The sequence below is a fragment of the Hirundo rustica genome, chromosome 5 (assembly GCF_015227805.2).
Source record: "Hirundo rustica isolate bHirRus1 chromosome 5, bHirRus1.pri.v3, whole genome shotgun sequence".
Classification (NCBI taxonomy): Eukaryota; Metazoa; Chordata; class Aves; order Passeriformes; family Hirundinidae; genus Hirundo; species Hirundo rustica.
In genome coordinates this window covers 51,665,775-51,683,977 of record NC_053454.1, presented here as the reverse complement: position 1 = coordinate 51,683,977, position 18,203 = coordinate 51,665,775, and the positions used below count along the sequence as shown (strand labels likewise).

The window sequence follows — 18,203 nt, the reverse complement described above, 5'->3', positions numbered from 1 at the left end:
TTAGAGCAGCACAAATCTCCTGAGTCACAGCCCCAGACATTGTCAGTCAGCGTGATGTCACACATTTTGTATTACAGCTGTGATTCTTTTATATTACATATTTTGGAAAGGAAGGAGTCAACATCCACAAGTAATCATGTTACCCTTTAGCTTATAAAGGAGGTGTTATGGCTGAAAATAGGCAGAAAAGTTTTAGTAAATTGTAAATAGTTCTTCTGTTTTGAGGGCTAGTTACTACTTTTATTTAGAAATGTATGTTGATATCCACTGGCATGCTTCTAGGAATCTCATATTTAATTGAGAGGTTTAAATATCAATAGTCGTTTGAGGACTTGGCAAATTCAAGCTCCTTTTATTCCAACTGCAAGAAAGAAAAGGTGATCCATGCTGAAATAATAGCTGAAACGTGGGTATAGCAAGAAGCTCAGAAGGCTCAATGCTGTTTGGTGCTCCTCATCATATCATGGATGAAAATTTGCACCCACTGGTGGCTGTACAATGGTGAAGCAAGCACAGAGACCATGTACTGTTCAGCGGCACAGAAGGGACTTTTCCTTAGTTTGAAGATATTTTTAGTCTTGCCCATCCTCTTAGATAAAATCAGTGCAAATTATCATGCTGTCACAAATGAAGCATTTGATCTGGATTGAGTGGGATTTGGTCCTTAGTTGCAAGTTTCTTGTACAGAATTTAGAATTCTGCTTTAGGGTTGGATCTGGTATTTTTGCTGCCTGTCATTCCTGGTGGGCTCCTGTCTATAACCAAATGGGGCAATGCAATATTTCAAAGACTGGATGATCTTTCCACACAGGTTGCTCCATTAAATTCAGCATAACATTTTCCATCTGGTAGTGCAGTGCCTGAATGCAGAGGGGGTCAAGAGGTCTGTTTCATGTAAAAAATGTCAGTTACTTTAAAAAGTACTGCCATTAAATATAGGAGTTGGAGCTATGCTTTACAGCTTGTCTCTTAGTCACCAAATTTAAACCACCTCTACATTTTTGAGCCACATAAACCAAAGTCATTTCTTGAACCACCCATCCATCATTAACAGACAGATGTCTGCTGCAGCATGTTAAGATCAATATATTGGGCAACAGTCCAGGAAAATATAACTTTAATTACATTGGATTTTCTTTGAGGCAGTTTTCCATTGACAAAACATTCCCAGTTGCAGCCTGCGGTGAAGTAGGACTAGTTTAAATGCATATATTTGTATTTTATTTTTATTTATGTTTTTTTAATTCAGTAACTATGAAAATGTGAAGCTAAGAAAATGCTTCTATTGAGAAAAAAGTCCTGAGCAAGGAAGAAAAAGGGAGATCTATTACTACAGGCTCTGGGAGAAAGCATGTCTCTTTTTGGGAAAACCCCTGACATTGCCATTTCCTTCTTCAGGCTGTAACTTGTATGCTTTCTGTGGGGCTCTCTTTGGGATAACCTCGATGATGACTCTGTTGGCTATCTCTGTTGACCGCTACCTGGTGATCACAAAGCCCCTGCAGTCCATCCAGTGGACTTCCAAGAGACGTACCGTGCAGATCATCGTCCTAGTGTGGCTCTACTCACTGGGATGGAGTGTGGCTCCGCTCCTCGGCTGGAGTAAGTTGTCCGCTCTCTCTCTCTCTCCTAGCATTCCCTGTGTGCTCTTTTTAGTCTTGCTTGGAGTGTAAAAAAATTAGTTTTGAGTTTTCTTATCAGTCCTTATCAGGCGAGGATGCCCTGCCATCACCCCATGGTTTGTGGTAGCACCATCTGCACCTACTGCACTGCACAAACCCTCTGCCCCACTAAACCCAGGGTGCATTCAAGCAGAACAACCTGCAGATGGAGTATTAGGTGTGTACCCGAGAGTTCTCTCCTCATAAACACTCACTTCCCAGACCACATATATGATGTGTAGTTTGGCTGGCAGAGCTCTTGATGACCATGGAATACAGGACAGGGTTTATTTTAGGCACGTAGTGGTGGGACCAGCACCTGCACTAACTTTGGGTGCACGTGTGAATAATGTGTTCCATGTATTCCATAGGTTCCTATGTGCCTGAGGGCTTGATGATATCCTGTACATGGGACTATGTGACCTACTCCCCCGCAAACAGAAGCTACACCATGATTTTATGCTGTTGTGTGTTTTTTATCCCCCTGGTAATAATATTCCACTGCTATTTATCGATGTTCCTGGCCATAAGGCGTACTGGCAGGTAAGAAATCTACTGAAAGAAGTACATATCCCTTTCCGTCCAATAGAAGATTTTCTCAGTTTCTTTAGCTGCAGAAAAGTCTGAATCAGAAATTAGTCTGCATTGAAATTGACAGCTGTAACAGGAGAAATAGATTTTTGCTGATTTAAAACTGGAATGGACATATGAATTTCAGAGTAGAAGTCACTTCTGGTGGTTCTAATCTTATTCCACTGTAGTAATTAATAGTACACCAGAAAATTGGATTGAGTTATTTGCATTTCAGATTTGCACTACAGGAAACAATGTCCTTGTGTATTCCAGAAGTTTTCAGCCTCAAAGGATAATTTAAAAAAAAACAAACATGTAGTGATGGGGGAATCATCTGCCTTTGAGCAGCTCTGTAAACATAACAGTCTTCATATTTTTTGACAGTTTTATTTAAGGCAGGCATCCCAAAAACGATTGTGTTCACTCAAGCATCACAACTACATGTAAAATATCTGACTATGCTTGCTCAGATGCTTTTTCCCCCAAAATCTTTGGTCTATATTTGAAATGAAAAATCAGCAGGGTGTTAGACCCATAAACTAACATCATTCTGTCAGTTATTTTTCTGCTAATGAGCACATGGCTTATCTTTGGTCTGATCCAACACCAGCTTGTGCTGTGAGTTCTTCCTGCTGCTCAACACTCATCAGTTCTGATGACTTTTCTCTGCTCCTGTGTGCAGGCATTTGTTGAAATCATTTGCCTTCATAAGCCTAAATTCTACTTTTATAAGTACATTTATATATGCCTAAAATGAAGTTCTTTCTGAAATCTATTTTTTGTCCTTTGTCTTGGCTTTTATTGCGTTTTGTGTATGTATACTTGATATCAAGTGAAGGAATGCATCCTTAAAATAGTGGTGTTTTGTACAACTGTGGAGCACAGGGGACACAAGCTTTTTTTATGCCTTTTGCAAGGCCAAGCTGGATGGAGCTTTGAGCACCCTGGGCATGGCAGGGATGTTGGATCTTGATGATCTTTAAGCTCCCTTCAAATCCAGGCCATTCTATGTTTCTATGATTCTATTCTATATTTACAGAGCACCAGCAGGGACTTTGTTACCCTGCAGGCTGATAATTAATGTCTTCAGCCTGAAATATATCTCCATTTAGCAACACTAATATGTAAAATGTATTGCTTCTATGCTAAAGTATATAAAATGCTTAACTACATAAAATGTTTTAAAATAAAATGTGGGGTGTTTGGTGTGAGAAGAGAATGATTTTTCATGACAAAAATGTTGAGACTCTCTGTTGTACCTCCTACTGAAAATACTTTTTAATAAATAAATCTGCAACTAAGTAAAAATGTCCTTGCAAGTGTTTGGGACAGGTTTCTCAAAGCTCTCAGGGTATTCCAGCATGCATTGCCTCATGAATTGGAATTTCTGCAAGCTGTTCCTTCCTTGAAAAGGAAAAGACATAAGACTTGATTTTCCAATCCAGCTGTGCCTTTTCTTGCTCCATCTCTAAAAGCAAGGAAGGGCAAGAGATACCAATTTCTGTATCTTTGCAACCTGAAACGCTCTTTGCATTCGGGATAAGGACACAGCAGTCCTGTCCTGTAGTCCCAGGGGTTCTGGCTCAGTCTCACAGGCAAACGTAACAGTTGCAACCATATTAATTACCTTCGAGGATTTCTAAATATCAGAGGGGAAAAGAAGAATTAGAGCGGTGAAATATGAAATTTACTTTATTTTGCATATTGCTGAGGACATGTTAGAGATGTTGCTTTCTCATTTTCCTGATGAAATATCTGTATTTTTTCCCCTGCTCACAGAGATGTTCAAAAGCTGGGGTCCTGCAGCCAGAAACCCTACCTCTCTCAGTCCATGAAGAATGAGTGGAAGCTGGCAAAAATTGCTTTTGTGGTCATCATTGTGTTTGTCTTGTCCTGGTCTCCATATGCTTGTGTCACCTTGATTGCCTGGGCAGGGTAAGTGGAAGACGAGTCCAATCCCCAAGCTGGGGTTATGCAGATACGATTATTACTATCATCCACATGAGGCACATCTCCTTGTTGAATGGGTCGTAAATAATTACTACATTAGAGGTGATATTGCGTTCTTCATGATATCCTTGTGAATAAAGGCAGAAAAGGGTTTATTTGTCTATGCATTCTGAAACTATTATCACTTTTTAATCTTAATATTTAGTACACGATATTTTCTGTCCCACACGATCCTTTCTTTGCATAAACTGGAGGAGTTGCCTCCTTTATCTCCTGTTATCCTCCTTCCTTCCATACACTCCTGTTCCTCCACCCATTCTCCACTCCAAAGGGACCTGGTGTTTTGTCAATGCATGTTCTACTCCTCAAGGCCAAGTTGGATGGGGCTTTGAGCAAGCTCATCTGGTGAAAGATGTCCTTGTCCATGGCAGAGAGGTTGGGCTTAGATGATCTTTAAAAGTGTCTTCCAACCCAAACCATTCCGTGATACCGTGATATTAACTGTGCTTATGCTGACATTGGTCACGCCTGACTGACTGTGGGAGCTTAAAGTCTAAAGGGAAATATTGGTTTCAAACCACTTCCAGTCCTCTCTCCCTGCTGCAGTGTTTGGAACTGAGTCACTGACACGCGTTACTGTGTAGCATACATGCTGCTGCTGCTGAAAGATTTTTAGGTTTGATTCTGTTTTCTGTCACCATTCATTTTTCCCAGATGGCCACAATGGGGATTCTTTTGCTGGGGTTTTGGGGGTGTTTTTTTTTGTCTATTGCCGAAACAGGGAAGGTGATTCTTTGTGTTCCTAGTCATCCTAAAATTACTTGCTGCGTGTCTTCGATCTTCTCTAAATGAATGAGACCAAGTACCTGCTGTCATATTCAAACCTTTCATCTCAGCAAAGAAATCCCTTGAATGAATCAACTTTACAGGTGTATTTCTTATAAAAAGATAACAGCACAAAATCAATTTAAAAGAGTAATATGTTTTAGTAATGTAGTATCCATGTAATCCATGGCATAGCTGTGTGTAATGTTTTTGTTTTGTTTTAGTCGAGGCAACAGCCTAACACCATATTCCAAATCTGTGCCAGCAGTTATTGCCAAAGCTTCTGCAATCTACAACCCCATCATATACGCAATAATTCACCCAAGATACAGGTACAGTAAATATATAGGTATGTGTATAACTGTGCATGCAAATGTGGATCTTTTACACGGAACAAACTACCCTCATTCCTTCCGCCTCTCCCCGTGCAGTGCATGTTCCTGCACTGACCAGGCTGTGATGGGCTCCAGGCAGTCAGACCCAGATGGTGCATGGCAGCTCCAGATATGGCCTTGGGAGTGACCAAAACAGTGTCCCTCCCTTCATCTTTCCTCTCCCTCAGAGCCCTGGTCTGCCTTGTGGAGCTGCACAACACCGTGACTGACAGGAGGAGATGCTGCTCAGGTCACTTCTCATCATATTAGAGACAGCCACTACAAGAGCACTCTCTAGATAAAAGGTCCCAACCAATGAGGCTCAAAAAAATCCCCTCCTTACCAATTTAAGCAGCTATATATGCTTATGTTCAAGGTTTGGTTTTCTGAAGCATTTTTTCACAAAAAATTTTGAAACACTGGCAGCAAAAAATACTTCACTATTTAAAGGGGATATACTTGTAACAGAACTGCTATCCAGAATACCTGTAGAATTTTTTGTAAGTGTTTCAAAGTGCAGCTACCGCAAAGTTATGCTGTGTCAGAAGTTCTGAGGAAACACAGGGATGCCATGGTGGGAAATGTGATAAATATATAAATACCACTAGATGGCAGGGTTAGTCATTGGTATGAGCCTTGTTTCACCCAAGAAGTGGAAAAGCTGGTAAATTCCATTGCCTGACGACTAGGACTTGGGAGCTGAAAACTGAGTTCATCGTTTAGGATGTCTGATGCATGACAGCGTGGTTGTAAGAAAAGTGAAGGTTTTTCAGAAGGCTGGTCAAAACACCCTCAAAAAGGGTGAAAACCTTTCACTCTATGATTCTATAGAATCATAGAATGGCTTGGGTTGGAAGAGACCTTAAGTGTCACTAAGTTCTCATCCCCTGCCATGGGCAGGGACACCTTCCACAAGACCAGGTTGCACAAAACACCATTCAGCCTGGCCTTGAGCACTTTCAGGGATGTTTGGGCAGCCTGTTTTCTGTGCCTCATCAGCATCACAATAAATTTCTTCCTAATATCCAGTCTAAACCTTCCCTCTTTCAGTTTAAAACAATTCCCCCTTGTCCTATCCCTGCATGCCCTTGTGAGAAGTACTTCTTCAGCTTTCCTGTAGCTCTCATTCAGGTACTGGGATGTGCTGTGAGGCCTGCCCAGAGCCTTCTCCTGGCTGAACAGCCCAACTCCCTCAGCCTATCTGCAGAGGAGAGATGCTCCAGCCCTTTGGTTATCTTCATGGCCCTCTCTGGACATGCTGCTACAGGTCCATGTCCTTCCTGTGCTGGGACCCCAGAGCAGAGCAGAACAGAGCAGAGCAGAGGGGCAGCATCCTCTCCCTCTCCCTGCTGGCCACATTGCTTTGGATGCAGGACATGATCCAGGACACGATTGGCTTGCTGGGCTGTGAGTGCACATTGCTGGGTCGTGTCCAGCCTCTCATCCACCAGCACCCCCAAGTCCTTCTGGGCAGGGCTGCTCTCAATCCATTCTCTGCCCAGCCGGTGTTTGTGCCTGGGATTGTCCTGACCCACGTGCAGCACCTCGCACTTGGCCTTGCTGAACCTCCTGGGGTCCCCAGGGCTCCCCTCTCCGGCCTGTCCAGGACCCTCTGGATGCCACCCCTCCCCTCCGGCGTGGCAGCCACACCACACAGCTCAGTGTCCTCACCAAACGTGCTGAGGGTGCTCCCGATCCCCCTGTCCATGTCCCCAACAGCGATGTTAAACAGGGCTGGCCCCAGCACCCACCCTGAGGTCACCACTCGTCACTGAGCTCCACCTGGACCCTGAGCCGCTGACCACAACTCTTTGAGTGTGAGCACCCAGCTGATTCCTTATCCACCCAGTGGTCCATCTGTCAAATCTGTTTCTCCATTTTTGAGATGTATTTTGTCTGAAAATATCTGCTATCATAACTAACACCTTTGTGCAACCTCCAAAAACCATCTGAGTTTTTCAGGCTGCAGAGCATTTTAGTTTAGAGTAGGAAAATGCCTTGTTTCAGATGAAATTTTGCATGGCTGGCTGATGTGTCTAGGACCCATTATTTGTTTCTGGACAAAAGTTATTGAGTTCAGTTTATCATTTTTGCAAGGACAGGTTGCCCAGAGAAGCTGTGGATGCTTCCCTGGAAGTGTTCAAGGCCAGGTTGGATAGTGCTTTGAGCAATCTGGTCTAGTGGAAGGTGTCCCTGCCCATGGCATCAGGCTTGGAACTAGATGGTCCTTAAGGTTCCATCAAGACCCTTTCCAACCCACACTGTCCTATGGCTCTGTGACAGGAACTGCTTTAGACATGGGCTTCTTAAGACTGTTAAGGAAAAGACTAGGGACCACAACAAGCTTTCAGACATTTTCTTAACAAGTATCTTGTTTTATTTTTTTCCCTGCTTTCTAATCTGTATTTCTAAATAAATCAACAAGAGAATTTTTTATGGACTTGTTGTGAAGACATTTCATACACTTGGGAGCAATCCAGTCAGGAAAAGAAGTAATGTTGGGTCCCTTGTGATGAATCAAGAATGCAGCTTCAAAACTGAAAAAACCCTACAGTACACTAATAAGTCAGTTGGTAAAAATATGTTGGCAAGACTAATTTTGCTTAAACAGTGAATAATGAATATATATGTTAAGGTTATTTCTTCTGGATAATTTCCAAATCCTCTAATTATTCACATTATGCCTTGAAAGTAATTTATTCAAGCACAGATAAATAAGCCAGTCTGTTCAGGCTAAAGGGTTAAGGGTTTGATAATTTGTCATTTTATATTAGAACTACTGAACCAAATTACATCTAAGTTATTTTCCAAGTCTTTCTAGAAAGAGGCATCCAGAAATCAGGATCAAAGGTGCTCAAATCACGCTCATTCCACTAGCAAAGCAAGATGCTTTTTTGCACAGATAAGTCCTGACACTGCATCTTAGCATCCCAACAAAACCAAGCTTTTTGTGGGGTTTCCTTCCCTTAAACAACAGAGAGGAAAAAAAAAAAAATACATTACAGTGAATGTAACTGAAAATGTAACAGTGACTTTTGTGCTAGCACTTAGCTTCTAAGAACTGGTTTTGCTAGTTTGTTATATTCCTTCTCATCTATCCATCCTCCTGCCCACCCATTCCCCACCAGCAGAAAGGAGTAGTCCCTAACAGGACTCACAGCAAGTAACTAATGTAGGTGAGGAATGTACTCAAAGTTTTAATTTGTGAAATGCTCTTTTGTGGGGAAGAAAGCTTTCACATCTTTAACAACTTGTGTGTTGTCTCAGTGTTCCACAATAGCACTAACACATTGCTGTGCTAGAGTTATTACAGGAACTCCCTTACATTTTGGAAGATTTTGGTTTTGGAATCACTCTTTCAGAGCAAACAGGAAATTCTGCATCTCCATGTGTCCAACTGGCTCCTGAGCACAGCAGAATTACAGAAAAAAATATTGGTTCAAAACTCCTACATCATAAATAATGAATATCACAAATAACTTTGAGTTGCAGTATTTTTTAAAAAGTTGGTTGCAATTACTATATATTTCACTTTAGGTGACTCTTTTTTTTTTTTTTTTTTTTTCAGATTATAGAAATATCATTAAATAAGTGCTTCAGTTTATGCCTTTTATTTCACACAATATTAAAACTCCCTTCAAAATCTGTACTTTCACCCCAACCAGCAAAATGTCCCTCAGTAGTCCTCCCAAATATTAGTAAAACAAAATCTGATCCCTCAAGACGTTCAGAAATGTTCATATGTTTTCCTTGAAAATTCACCATCAGACATTTATTTCCTGAATCTCCATCATTAGGAGACATCGGCACCAAATCCCATTTAATAAATGGGATGGTGTGTTTTACTCTAACTTGAATTTGTCAGAGGAAAGTAGTTCAGCTTCTTAGCTGGGGAAAAAAAACCTGGCAGCTGCTTTTCAGCACCAGACTGAGGTCTTCAGCCTGAAAGGAAATTTATGGGGGCTTGACATTTTCTCGTGTCCTGTAAACCCTTTCTCAGGACTTTTTATTTTGTGCACAACATTAATCATCTTTTTTTTACCCAGCCCCATGTGAGGAGCTTTCTGCTGCCAGCAGCTCAGTGAGCCCTGCCTGGACACCAACAGGTATCTTGGCAGGATCAGGAATGAGGTGCAGGCAGCTTTTTTCAGTCCTCATCTCCAGAGCAGACACAGAGCTGCTGTTCACTTGCCTTTGAAATTACAGAGGAAAGAGATGCAGAACTATTCAGAGTGGTCATGATGTCAAATGTTGAGGTTTGGTGGTGGTGGTTTTCTTTTTTTTTTGACTACAAGGGAGTGACCTCGTTTCATGATGCTGGAATCATGTCTCTGAAATTTTAACATGTGTGATCTTTTGTGAGAATAGAAATGATGATTTAAAGTGTACTGGATATTCAACAAAGCTGGTAACTACAGAAGCAGAAGATTTTAAAATACACATCTTCTTGACTTGCATCTCAGTGTAAAGTCAATGTACTGATCCATGGTCCCCTGCATCAGCTCCTTGCTGCCTCACTTATTGACTTGTTCACTTAGTTTTTTGCCCCTATTAGCTTCATCTGTTGGGCTAAAATAATGGATTGGGAAGTGCTGGGGAGATGTTACCACAAATGAAACGTTCTGACCAGTGTTTCCTGTGAGGAAAAAGGCAAGCTGGCGTTGCCCAAGGGAGGCTCTTGGACAGTTCTGCTCCATGCAGGGCAACGGTTTGGGTCAGGAGAAATAGACTCACAACCATGACTGAGATTATCCTTTAATTATTATTATTGTTTAAGATTATTATTTAAGGTAGATTTTGGGTCTAGACCATCCTTCTTCTCTATGCTTGTACGGTGTTAATTTTCAATAGGAGTTTACAGTGCATGCATAACCTGCTGACACACAAATATGTAACAATGTCTAATTCTTCTGGCCCTCTTCCTCTTCCCGTGTTTCCACTCATTCTGTGCCTTTGCACAGTGGAGACCGTTGTATCAACTAGCCTGATATTTTCTGGGTTAATATTTTAAAGGAACCATGTGCAGTCATGCTCTTCAAGATGTTTTCAATTCTTACCACTTACTTATGCAGCTTTTCTCTGTGTGTTTTGACACAAGGCCCGGAAGGACCTGTTATTGTCTTTTCAGCCTGTTGAGTTGTTTGCACCAGCTACCATGCTGTTTGCATGTAATCTTTAAACATCAAAACAGAAGCTGTGTTGTTGAGGTGATGGAAAGAGACAGCATTTTCACCACTTGAATTTCAAAACCACATCTTCAAGTTTGACAGGTTTGGCTTTGTTTTTTTTTTCTTCTCACATTTTTCCTCAGAAAAACTATCCACAAAGCTGTTCCCTGCTTGAGGTTCCTGATACGAATATCGAAGAATGACCTCCAGAGGGGATCCATAAATGAGTCATCGTTCAGGACCTCTCTCTGCAGCCACCACTCTCTTGTTGGCAGGACCAAGAGCACTTGTGTTTCCTCAGTTTCTACTGGAGAAGCTGTAAGTCTTTTCTTGTTTCCATTAAGGAGAATTTAACATTTCTCAGACTCTAAAAAAGCAATTCTATAAATACTTATTCAAAATTAGAGAACAGAAAATGGAAGGAGAGTGTAGCTAAATTTTTTTGGGTCATGTAAGGTCATTTCTGCAAAGCTGGAAGTTCTTGCATGGTGATTTACGATCAGAAAAAGCATTCAGGCCAGCATATTTGTGTGGTTCTGATGCCTGCTGGGACCAAGGATATTCAGATTAAGTCTTTAATGGGAACTAAAAAGAGCCATTGTCAGACACTCTCTGTGTCACCAGCTACTGGCAATGTTAGGTATCTCGCTGGTCTGGAGGACAAGAAAACAATCTTCCATCCAAAGTTTTATGACTTATTCAAAAGTTTTCTTGCTAATTTAAAAGAAGTCCATTTTCTGTAGCATGGGAAATTTTTAATTTCTTTACCTGGATTTTAACCATGACGAGGGAAAGGCTCCTGCCCCTTCAGCATGGCAGGGTGTTTTTAAGAACATACCCCAAGAGTCAGTATGACGGGTGACGGAGTGAGATAGAAACAAAAGAATCCCTTGAGACTCTTCACAGCCTCTCTCAGTCACAAGAAGCTGGCCTTGCCTGCAGAGGTGCTGGGAAGGTGGCTCCTCGGGGGGTGGCAGCCAAGGCAGAGTCTGGGCTGGGGCTGGCCCTCCTGAGTACCTGTGCTGCTCCCCCTCAATTTGGGCATCAGAAACGTCCCAGAGCGACAGCTGTCGCCAGTAACCTCTCACAAAATTACAAATCCTAGGTATACCTTTTATACCTTTAGGTATAAAAACCTAAATTTTCTCTCACTACTCTTTGTTTGATGCCAAATGATCAGCTGCATCATCCTGATCCCAAGAAGCTTTCTGCTCTTTGCTGTTGATCATTACTTGGTTTTGGTTTGTTCAGTGTTAGCAGGTTATTGCATGTATTTCCATGCAGGTGCTGCTTAAACAGGATAATGAGGGTAAGAGGCTTCAGCTTTTGGCACAGTTTTGGCTTAGGAGTCTCAGTTAAAAGCCCTTCTGTTAGCAGTGCACAGCACTGTGCTATGCTGAATTGATGCAGCCAAAGGCAATTGTCCTTGGGGTAACTGACAGCTCAGTGCAGCTGTAGAGGTTTTAGCTGAAACAGCAGCTGCTGAAATAAAAGCTAAGCTAGATGACTTTGGCATGACAGCAGGACCAACTGAAATTTTGGAATGCTCCAATAAAACATTGATGGGTAAGAAATGATACCAGGAACACTGTAAAAGATGCAGCTGTTGCCACCAACATTTTCCTCTGTGTGTTGTGTACACATTAGTGAAGGGAACAAACATACTTTTGAGTAATGTAGAGGACTGTTCCATTCAAGGAGTTTTTTTTAGACAAGTGAGAGGAAATAAACAGGTGGCCACACATAGGTGTATGAACAAGGTGATGCAGAGGAGTGATGCACTATCTTCCCACTTGTGTGAAGCCCTGTCTACCTGTCTGGCTTCTGTCTATCAGTATCTAAAAGCTGGTGGAAGTTGAAGTGGAATGACATCATCATTGATACTCAATCAAAAAGTTGCCACAAAGTAAGGGATGACAGATGGCCTCACTCCAAGCCTGTAAATGGAACATGACTTTTGCAATGTCCCATTTGTGCTTCATTACTGACATGCTCTTAGAGCAAAGCCCACCCACTGTCTCCTGTGCACTAATGGTGGTTTGTAGAATTGGTAAACTCATGCAGATTGAGCAGCCCTTGGTGTTCTGGATATTCTACTTGGATGTATGCAAACATGGGTTTGGTTCAGTCCATGCCCATAGTTTTGTATCAGCTGGTGGTCACATAGAAGGCCACAAGACATATTAAACAGATTGCATTGGCTCCCATCTTTAGAATTCAAATGCTCTGCAGGTATAAGTATAGCATAAGCAATTGTTACTGAGACACACAAAGCAGCCACACACAGACAAGAGGTTTTGCAGAGCAGAGGTTTCTCCGTTCAGCTCAAGGCTGAATCCAGGGCGGAGAGAGACCACTTTGTTTTATTTCTTACTTTTTATACATTTGTGGGTCTAGCAGAAGATTGGCTTTTAGAGTTTTCACCTCTCAAGCCAACTGGCCAGACCAGCCGTCAGTTACAATTGTTTTCAGGTTAGAAATATGCAAACAAAGGACAGAGAATGAAAAACAAAGGATTTGTTTATGTTACATCTGTGGGAAAAAGGTAGAACTGCTTTTAATATTGTACAATAACTAAAAAGATCTGACTCCATTTATGAAAATCAAAAGGCTATAAAAAACTCAGAAAAACCAGGGTAACAAGCAATGAGATAAAAAAGGTTGATAAACATCCTGGTGAAAAGAGTTTAAATAAATATCCATTATTTCCAAGTTGGTTTTATTTTTGGTCAGTGAGCAAAATAGTCCAGCGTAAGTGACAAGACTGAAAATAAAGCCTCTCCCCAAGTGTTTTGAGTGAGACTTTTGTTAGAATAGCTTTAGTTTTTTTGTGAATGTGTATGGGTTTTGTTAGAGTTTGAGAACTTACAAGAATTTGAGAAAGGATGCAACTGATATCCTTCATCAATTTGTGATTAGACCTGGAGCAATGTAGAGCTCGACCCTGTAGAGCCAGCCCAAGAGAAACTGAAGCCTCGCCGAAGTCATTCTTTCTCCACAAGTCTGAGACAGGAGAAGATAGACCTGCTCCCAAAGACCTGCAGCTGCGATGCAGCCACTGCTGAAAAGGTATGGAAAGAATCCTCAGCTGAGAACTCTACGTTTAGTTCTAATCCTGCTGGGGTACATCATCTCTGGAGTGATAATTCAGCCTTTATGCCCATCTATTTCATCTGTAGCCTTTATTTATACTGATTCCAACATCCTCTTTCTCCTTGCTGTTATTTTCTTTCTTTCTTTCTTTGCTTCTGTTTATGTGACAAATGAGAGTGCCAGTAACGCCTAATTAACTTTTCTCACTGATATTTGCCTTTTTTTGAAAAGCCAGCTCTTGCTTATAACTCTGAAGCTGCACTACGGCATAGTCAATAGCATCAGATGTAAGAAGATGAGTTCTTTGCTTCTTAACCTGTTTATCTACCCCAGTTTTGTTTCTTTCCATCATGGCCCTTGTGTCTGCACTATGGCAGTCTCCTTTTAGAGTAAAGTCAAGTCTGCAAAACAGAGTTTGACATGATAGAAGCCACCCTTTCCCTTCTTTTCAGTGTACATTAAAATGTTTTATTTTTGTTGAGGGGGAAGACAAGAAAGAAACTCCTATTTCTCCCTGAGGGTAGGAGAGTCTGGCAGCTGCCACCCTTCCCTCACTGAAAGAGGACATGGTGAGTACTCAGTGCATCCTTTGTGGATGCATCCCCCTCATTGGCCAAACCACTGAGGTTTGGTGTCCTGCTGTTGAGGAGCACCCTATTCCCTGATGAGAGCAGTAGGTCACCCATGAGTCAGCTTCTGCCAGAGTGTAACACCAGTTTCCAAATGAGTGCTTGGATGGGTGGCACAGCGCCAGGTATACAGCAGTGCTGCCCTTTTAGGGAAAGACGGAAGTGGCTTACAGTCCCCTGTCTGTGGCTGGACTGAGTAGCACCCCTTTTTTTGATGGAGGCACCCTTTCTTGGGGTTACTCAAGTGCATGTGGACAAGCACCCACACCCTGAGCAGCTACAGCATCTGCTTCTGTCCCCTGTGCTCCCTTCCAGATCTGATGGTAATTGTCTAGAGACAGCATAGCTTAAAGCAGGAGCTGCTCCGAAAATTTCCAGCCAACCAATGACCCAGTTCCTGCATGCCTCTCTCCTGTTTTCTTTCATGTATGTCATTAAGACAAAGTCCTTAGAAACCTTGGTCTTTTCTTGTAACTCTTGTGAGCAGCATTGGTGAAAAAACAGCAGCTTCAAATGTGGTGTCAGGTAACATGGGCTCAAATCTACTTCTTAGTTCTGCTGCCTTCTGTCAGCAGCCAGGTGTGTCCAAGGTATCAGGCAAGCGGCAAAGGCAGGTTGTAGGCAAATGGCAAAGGATATTGTCTGCAGATTCTGGAGAATCACTGCCTTTCAGTCTCACAAGGAAGGAGAAGGGAAGTAAATTTCAGGTGGTCTGCATAAACAGCTCAGTAATAAAATAAATATATCTGGTCAAGGAATTTAGCAACTGCATAGCCCACAAGAAGGCTCATGTGCTACACTTTGCCTTTGAAAGACATCTCTTGAATTACTTTGGTAAATAACACTTTAGACTTTCAGTGGCATTCAGTGAGCTATGAAGAGTTTATTTACATTGAATGTTCAAACCTTCATTTGCCTTTCTTACTGTTTTCAGCAAAGATTCCTGTGATTTGTAAAGGTCCTTTTTGTGTTCTTTGCAGCTAAATGAAATGCATCACTATTCATACTATCAGAATAAATATTTATTTCTCAAGCTCAGTAAGTGTTTCACAATGAGACACATTTATCCTCAAAAAAAACCCAAACCAAAACAAAAAAGCAACCCTCAACAAACCCTAAAGAAGCACCAATGCATTTTTTAAAAAAATATTTATTATAAGGTTTTAATAGAATTACTGGCTTGTCTTTGACTGAATTCCAATTAGAGCACTTCCAAAAACACTCCATTGTGGACAAGCCAGTTAGTGTCCCAGGCTTGGTGCATTCCAAAGCATAAAAATACATGTGACAGTTTTCTGTGCTGTCAAAAAGATATGATCCAGCCCCATGATTTACTTCAGTTATGATAGTAACAAACTTGATGTAGGCTGACACCTGGAAATTTAACATGGCGGTGAAGAGGCTTTTCTGGAAGTAATAAAATGTGGGTTTGGATACTTGATTTCAAAGGATAGTGGTTGAATATCCTCTCTGCATCCAGGTTTTGTTTCAAGGGAATTACCCAATCTGAAAACCATTAAAAAAACTTTTAAGTGGATGTTGTGCCCACTAAGCCACATCCAAAAGAAACCTATCCTTTGTTGTAGTGAAAACAGCACTTGAAACCGGGAGGAGTGGTTTTGGATTTTTTCATTCTGTTATTATCTTTGATATGGAAGAATGGACTTCTCTGTCACACTGATTTCAACCACTTTTTTTAACACAGTGTACTTCCCTCCACTTGGTAGGCAGAGCTGGAGAAATCATTATCATTCGGTATTTTGAGTGATTCCTGCTTGTGGAGTAGAATGTCACAAAACTATGGGAATTACATAGTAATGAAGTAAAACCTGCACTTTACTTCAAATTTTGGTTTTCCCCAGAAAGGTGAGATTTACAGCTTATCTCTTTATCTGACACAGTGATTTTATCACCTTAAATGCAATTTATTTAAGGAAGCCTAAAATGATTACTTATGCCTTCCCTTGCCTGTCTATTTGAATACTAACTGATGCTTTCAAAGCTTACTTAAAGCAACTGACTCTGAATTTGCACACTGTGCACAAGACTTAGGGAAAGAACATAGAGGCCTTGCCATCAGAGCTCAGTTAGAAATCAGAATTCTCTCAAAATAGGCAGTCAAGAAATTGTTTGCAAAGTGAATATTTATTGCTTCTTTCCTGGAGGAAGCACTTTCCCGTGTGTGAATACAAGGCCATCAACTTCCCTGAAGTAGTATCAGGAGCCATTTGGGGAGGGACAGAGATTGTCACAAGGCTGACAAAACTTTAGGAAAATAAAGAATGTAGTGTACTTCAGTCTAATCTGTGATATCTTCCATGAGAAGAGAGAGAAGTGCAAAAATCTAGTACCCTGATACCCTGAGATGTGTTAAAAATGAAGTGATACCGTTATTTAATGATGAAATAAGTCAGGTAATGGAATGAGCTTTTGTTTTCTTCTTCTTCTTCTTCTTCTTTTTTTTTTTTTCTTTTCTCTTTTTTTCTTTTTCTTTTCAGTCTCTGCTGATATTTGAGTACATCTTTTGCTCCATTTAACATTCTGCTTTCCAAGCAGTACATGTTAGCATCAAGTTAATGATTCAAGTGTTTAGAAAATTGGCCTGGTGGCTCAGATATTGACTAGTGGCAATGAATATTTCAAATACTACTTTCCACAGCCACATGGTGTCTGACAATGCCAAGTCTTATGTCTCCGCTCCAGGTTTCGCTCTCCTCCAGCTGTTTGGAGAAGGTGCTCGGGCAGCCTGTCCTACCCAGTCCCTCTGCAGCACTCGTGACCAGCTCCCTGAGAGCAACTTCTCTGCCTGTCAGATTGAACAGCAGCAGTGTCACCAGAGGAGATTTGAGTACTTCCCTCATGGCAACTCAAGGAAGTCAAGCGAACGGAGTTGCGGATTCTGTCTTTAGCAATGCAGTCCCTCGCATCATCATCATTCCTACCTCAGAGACCAATCTGTTTCGAGAAGAACTGGAAGAGGATGAGACTGAATTATTCCACTTTCATGACAAAAAGGGCAATCTGCTGGACCTGGAAGGGCTTAGCTCATCCATGGAGTTCCTTGAAGCTGTTGAGAAATTTCTATCTTAAGTTTGTCAAAAGAAAACTTTCCGGTAATTATTTTCTTGGCATCTTCTCTGCTTAATTATACCAAATAACTGAAGCCTTGTAGGTTAGATCATCAGATTTTTTTTTTTGTATGTTTATATGGTAGTCACTAGGCAGCCTTCAGATTTATCTTTGTCCAAACCAGCTCAGGCGTGGAAACAGGCTTTCTTTCAGATTGTGCCGCAGGAAATGAGCAGTGGAAGATCTGGCAGCACGATCGAGTGGCATTGGTCAAGGAGACCGCCTGATTTGTTACCACTGATGGGGGTGCCAGCAGAAGGGAAAATGACTGACTGAGAGCAGGATCAGCTGCTGAACGCTTCTGCTATCTGCACATGGAACAGCGTTCCTGTTTTGGCAGCTCTGCTCTGGACAGTGATGGGAAGCACCGCAAGGCCACACCTTCCACCAGCCCCAGCAGTAAGGCAGATGGCTACACAACCTCAACTAGAGTTTAATCAAATAATTCTCAGCACTGTTTTTGCTGTGGTTTGTTTTTTAAGTAGGCAGATTGCTAAACATAAAGAAAGAAACTGGTGTTTTTTCATTGGGAAGTGACTACTTCCCAGCTTCTAATCCTCTGAAGTTTAGTGCTAGAAATCTGGATTTTACCTCAGCATGGTCACCTAAATGTCAAAATGCAAGGTGCTATATGCTAAAACATGCACTACTGTAGAAGCATTCAGAGTTACAGTCCTGATTAAATACGTATGTATCCTAATGAGCCTGTGCGTGACAGGGTGAATGCTCACAGCTGGCTTGACTAGTCGTTGACAAAAATAAAGCCTTGGCTGCTGTATATCACTTGTCTGTTCAGAGGAG

At 41.6% G+C, this 18,203-nt stretch overlaps 1 protein-coding gene across 2 annotated transcripts in view; it reads left to right on the top strand.

Annotated features, from left to right (window-relative positions):
* LOC120753041 (melanopsin-like) overlaps nucleotides 1–17,363 on the top strand; it is a 34,905-nt gene extending 17,542 nt beyond the window's left edge. For both annotated transcript variants that reach the window (XM_058420733.1, XM_040064931.1), the window contains 7 exons: nucleotides 1,399–1,602; nucleotides 2,033–2,204; nucleotides 4,014–4,169; nucleotides 5,234–5,341; nucleotides 10,695–10,869; nucleotides 13,471–13,620; nucleotides 16,977–17,363. In XM_058420733.1, the coding sequence (XP_058276716.1) occupies nucleotides 1,399–1,602; nucleotides 2,033–2,204; nucleotides 4,014–4,169; nucleotides 5,234–5,341; nucleotides 10,695–10,869; nucleotides 13,471–13,620; nucleotides 16,977–17,363 (1,352 nt within the window). The remainder of the gene's footprint in view (nucleotides 1–1,398; nucleotides 1,603–2,032; nucleotides 2,205–4,013; nucleotides 4,170–5,233; nucleotides 5,342–10,694; nucleotides 10,870–13,470; nucleotides 13,621–16,976) is intronic.
* The last annotated feature ends 840 nt before the right edge of the window (nucleotides 17,364–18,203 follow it).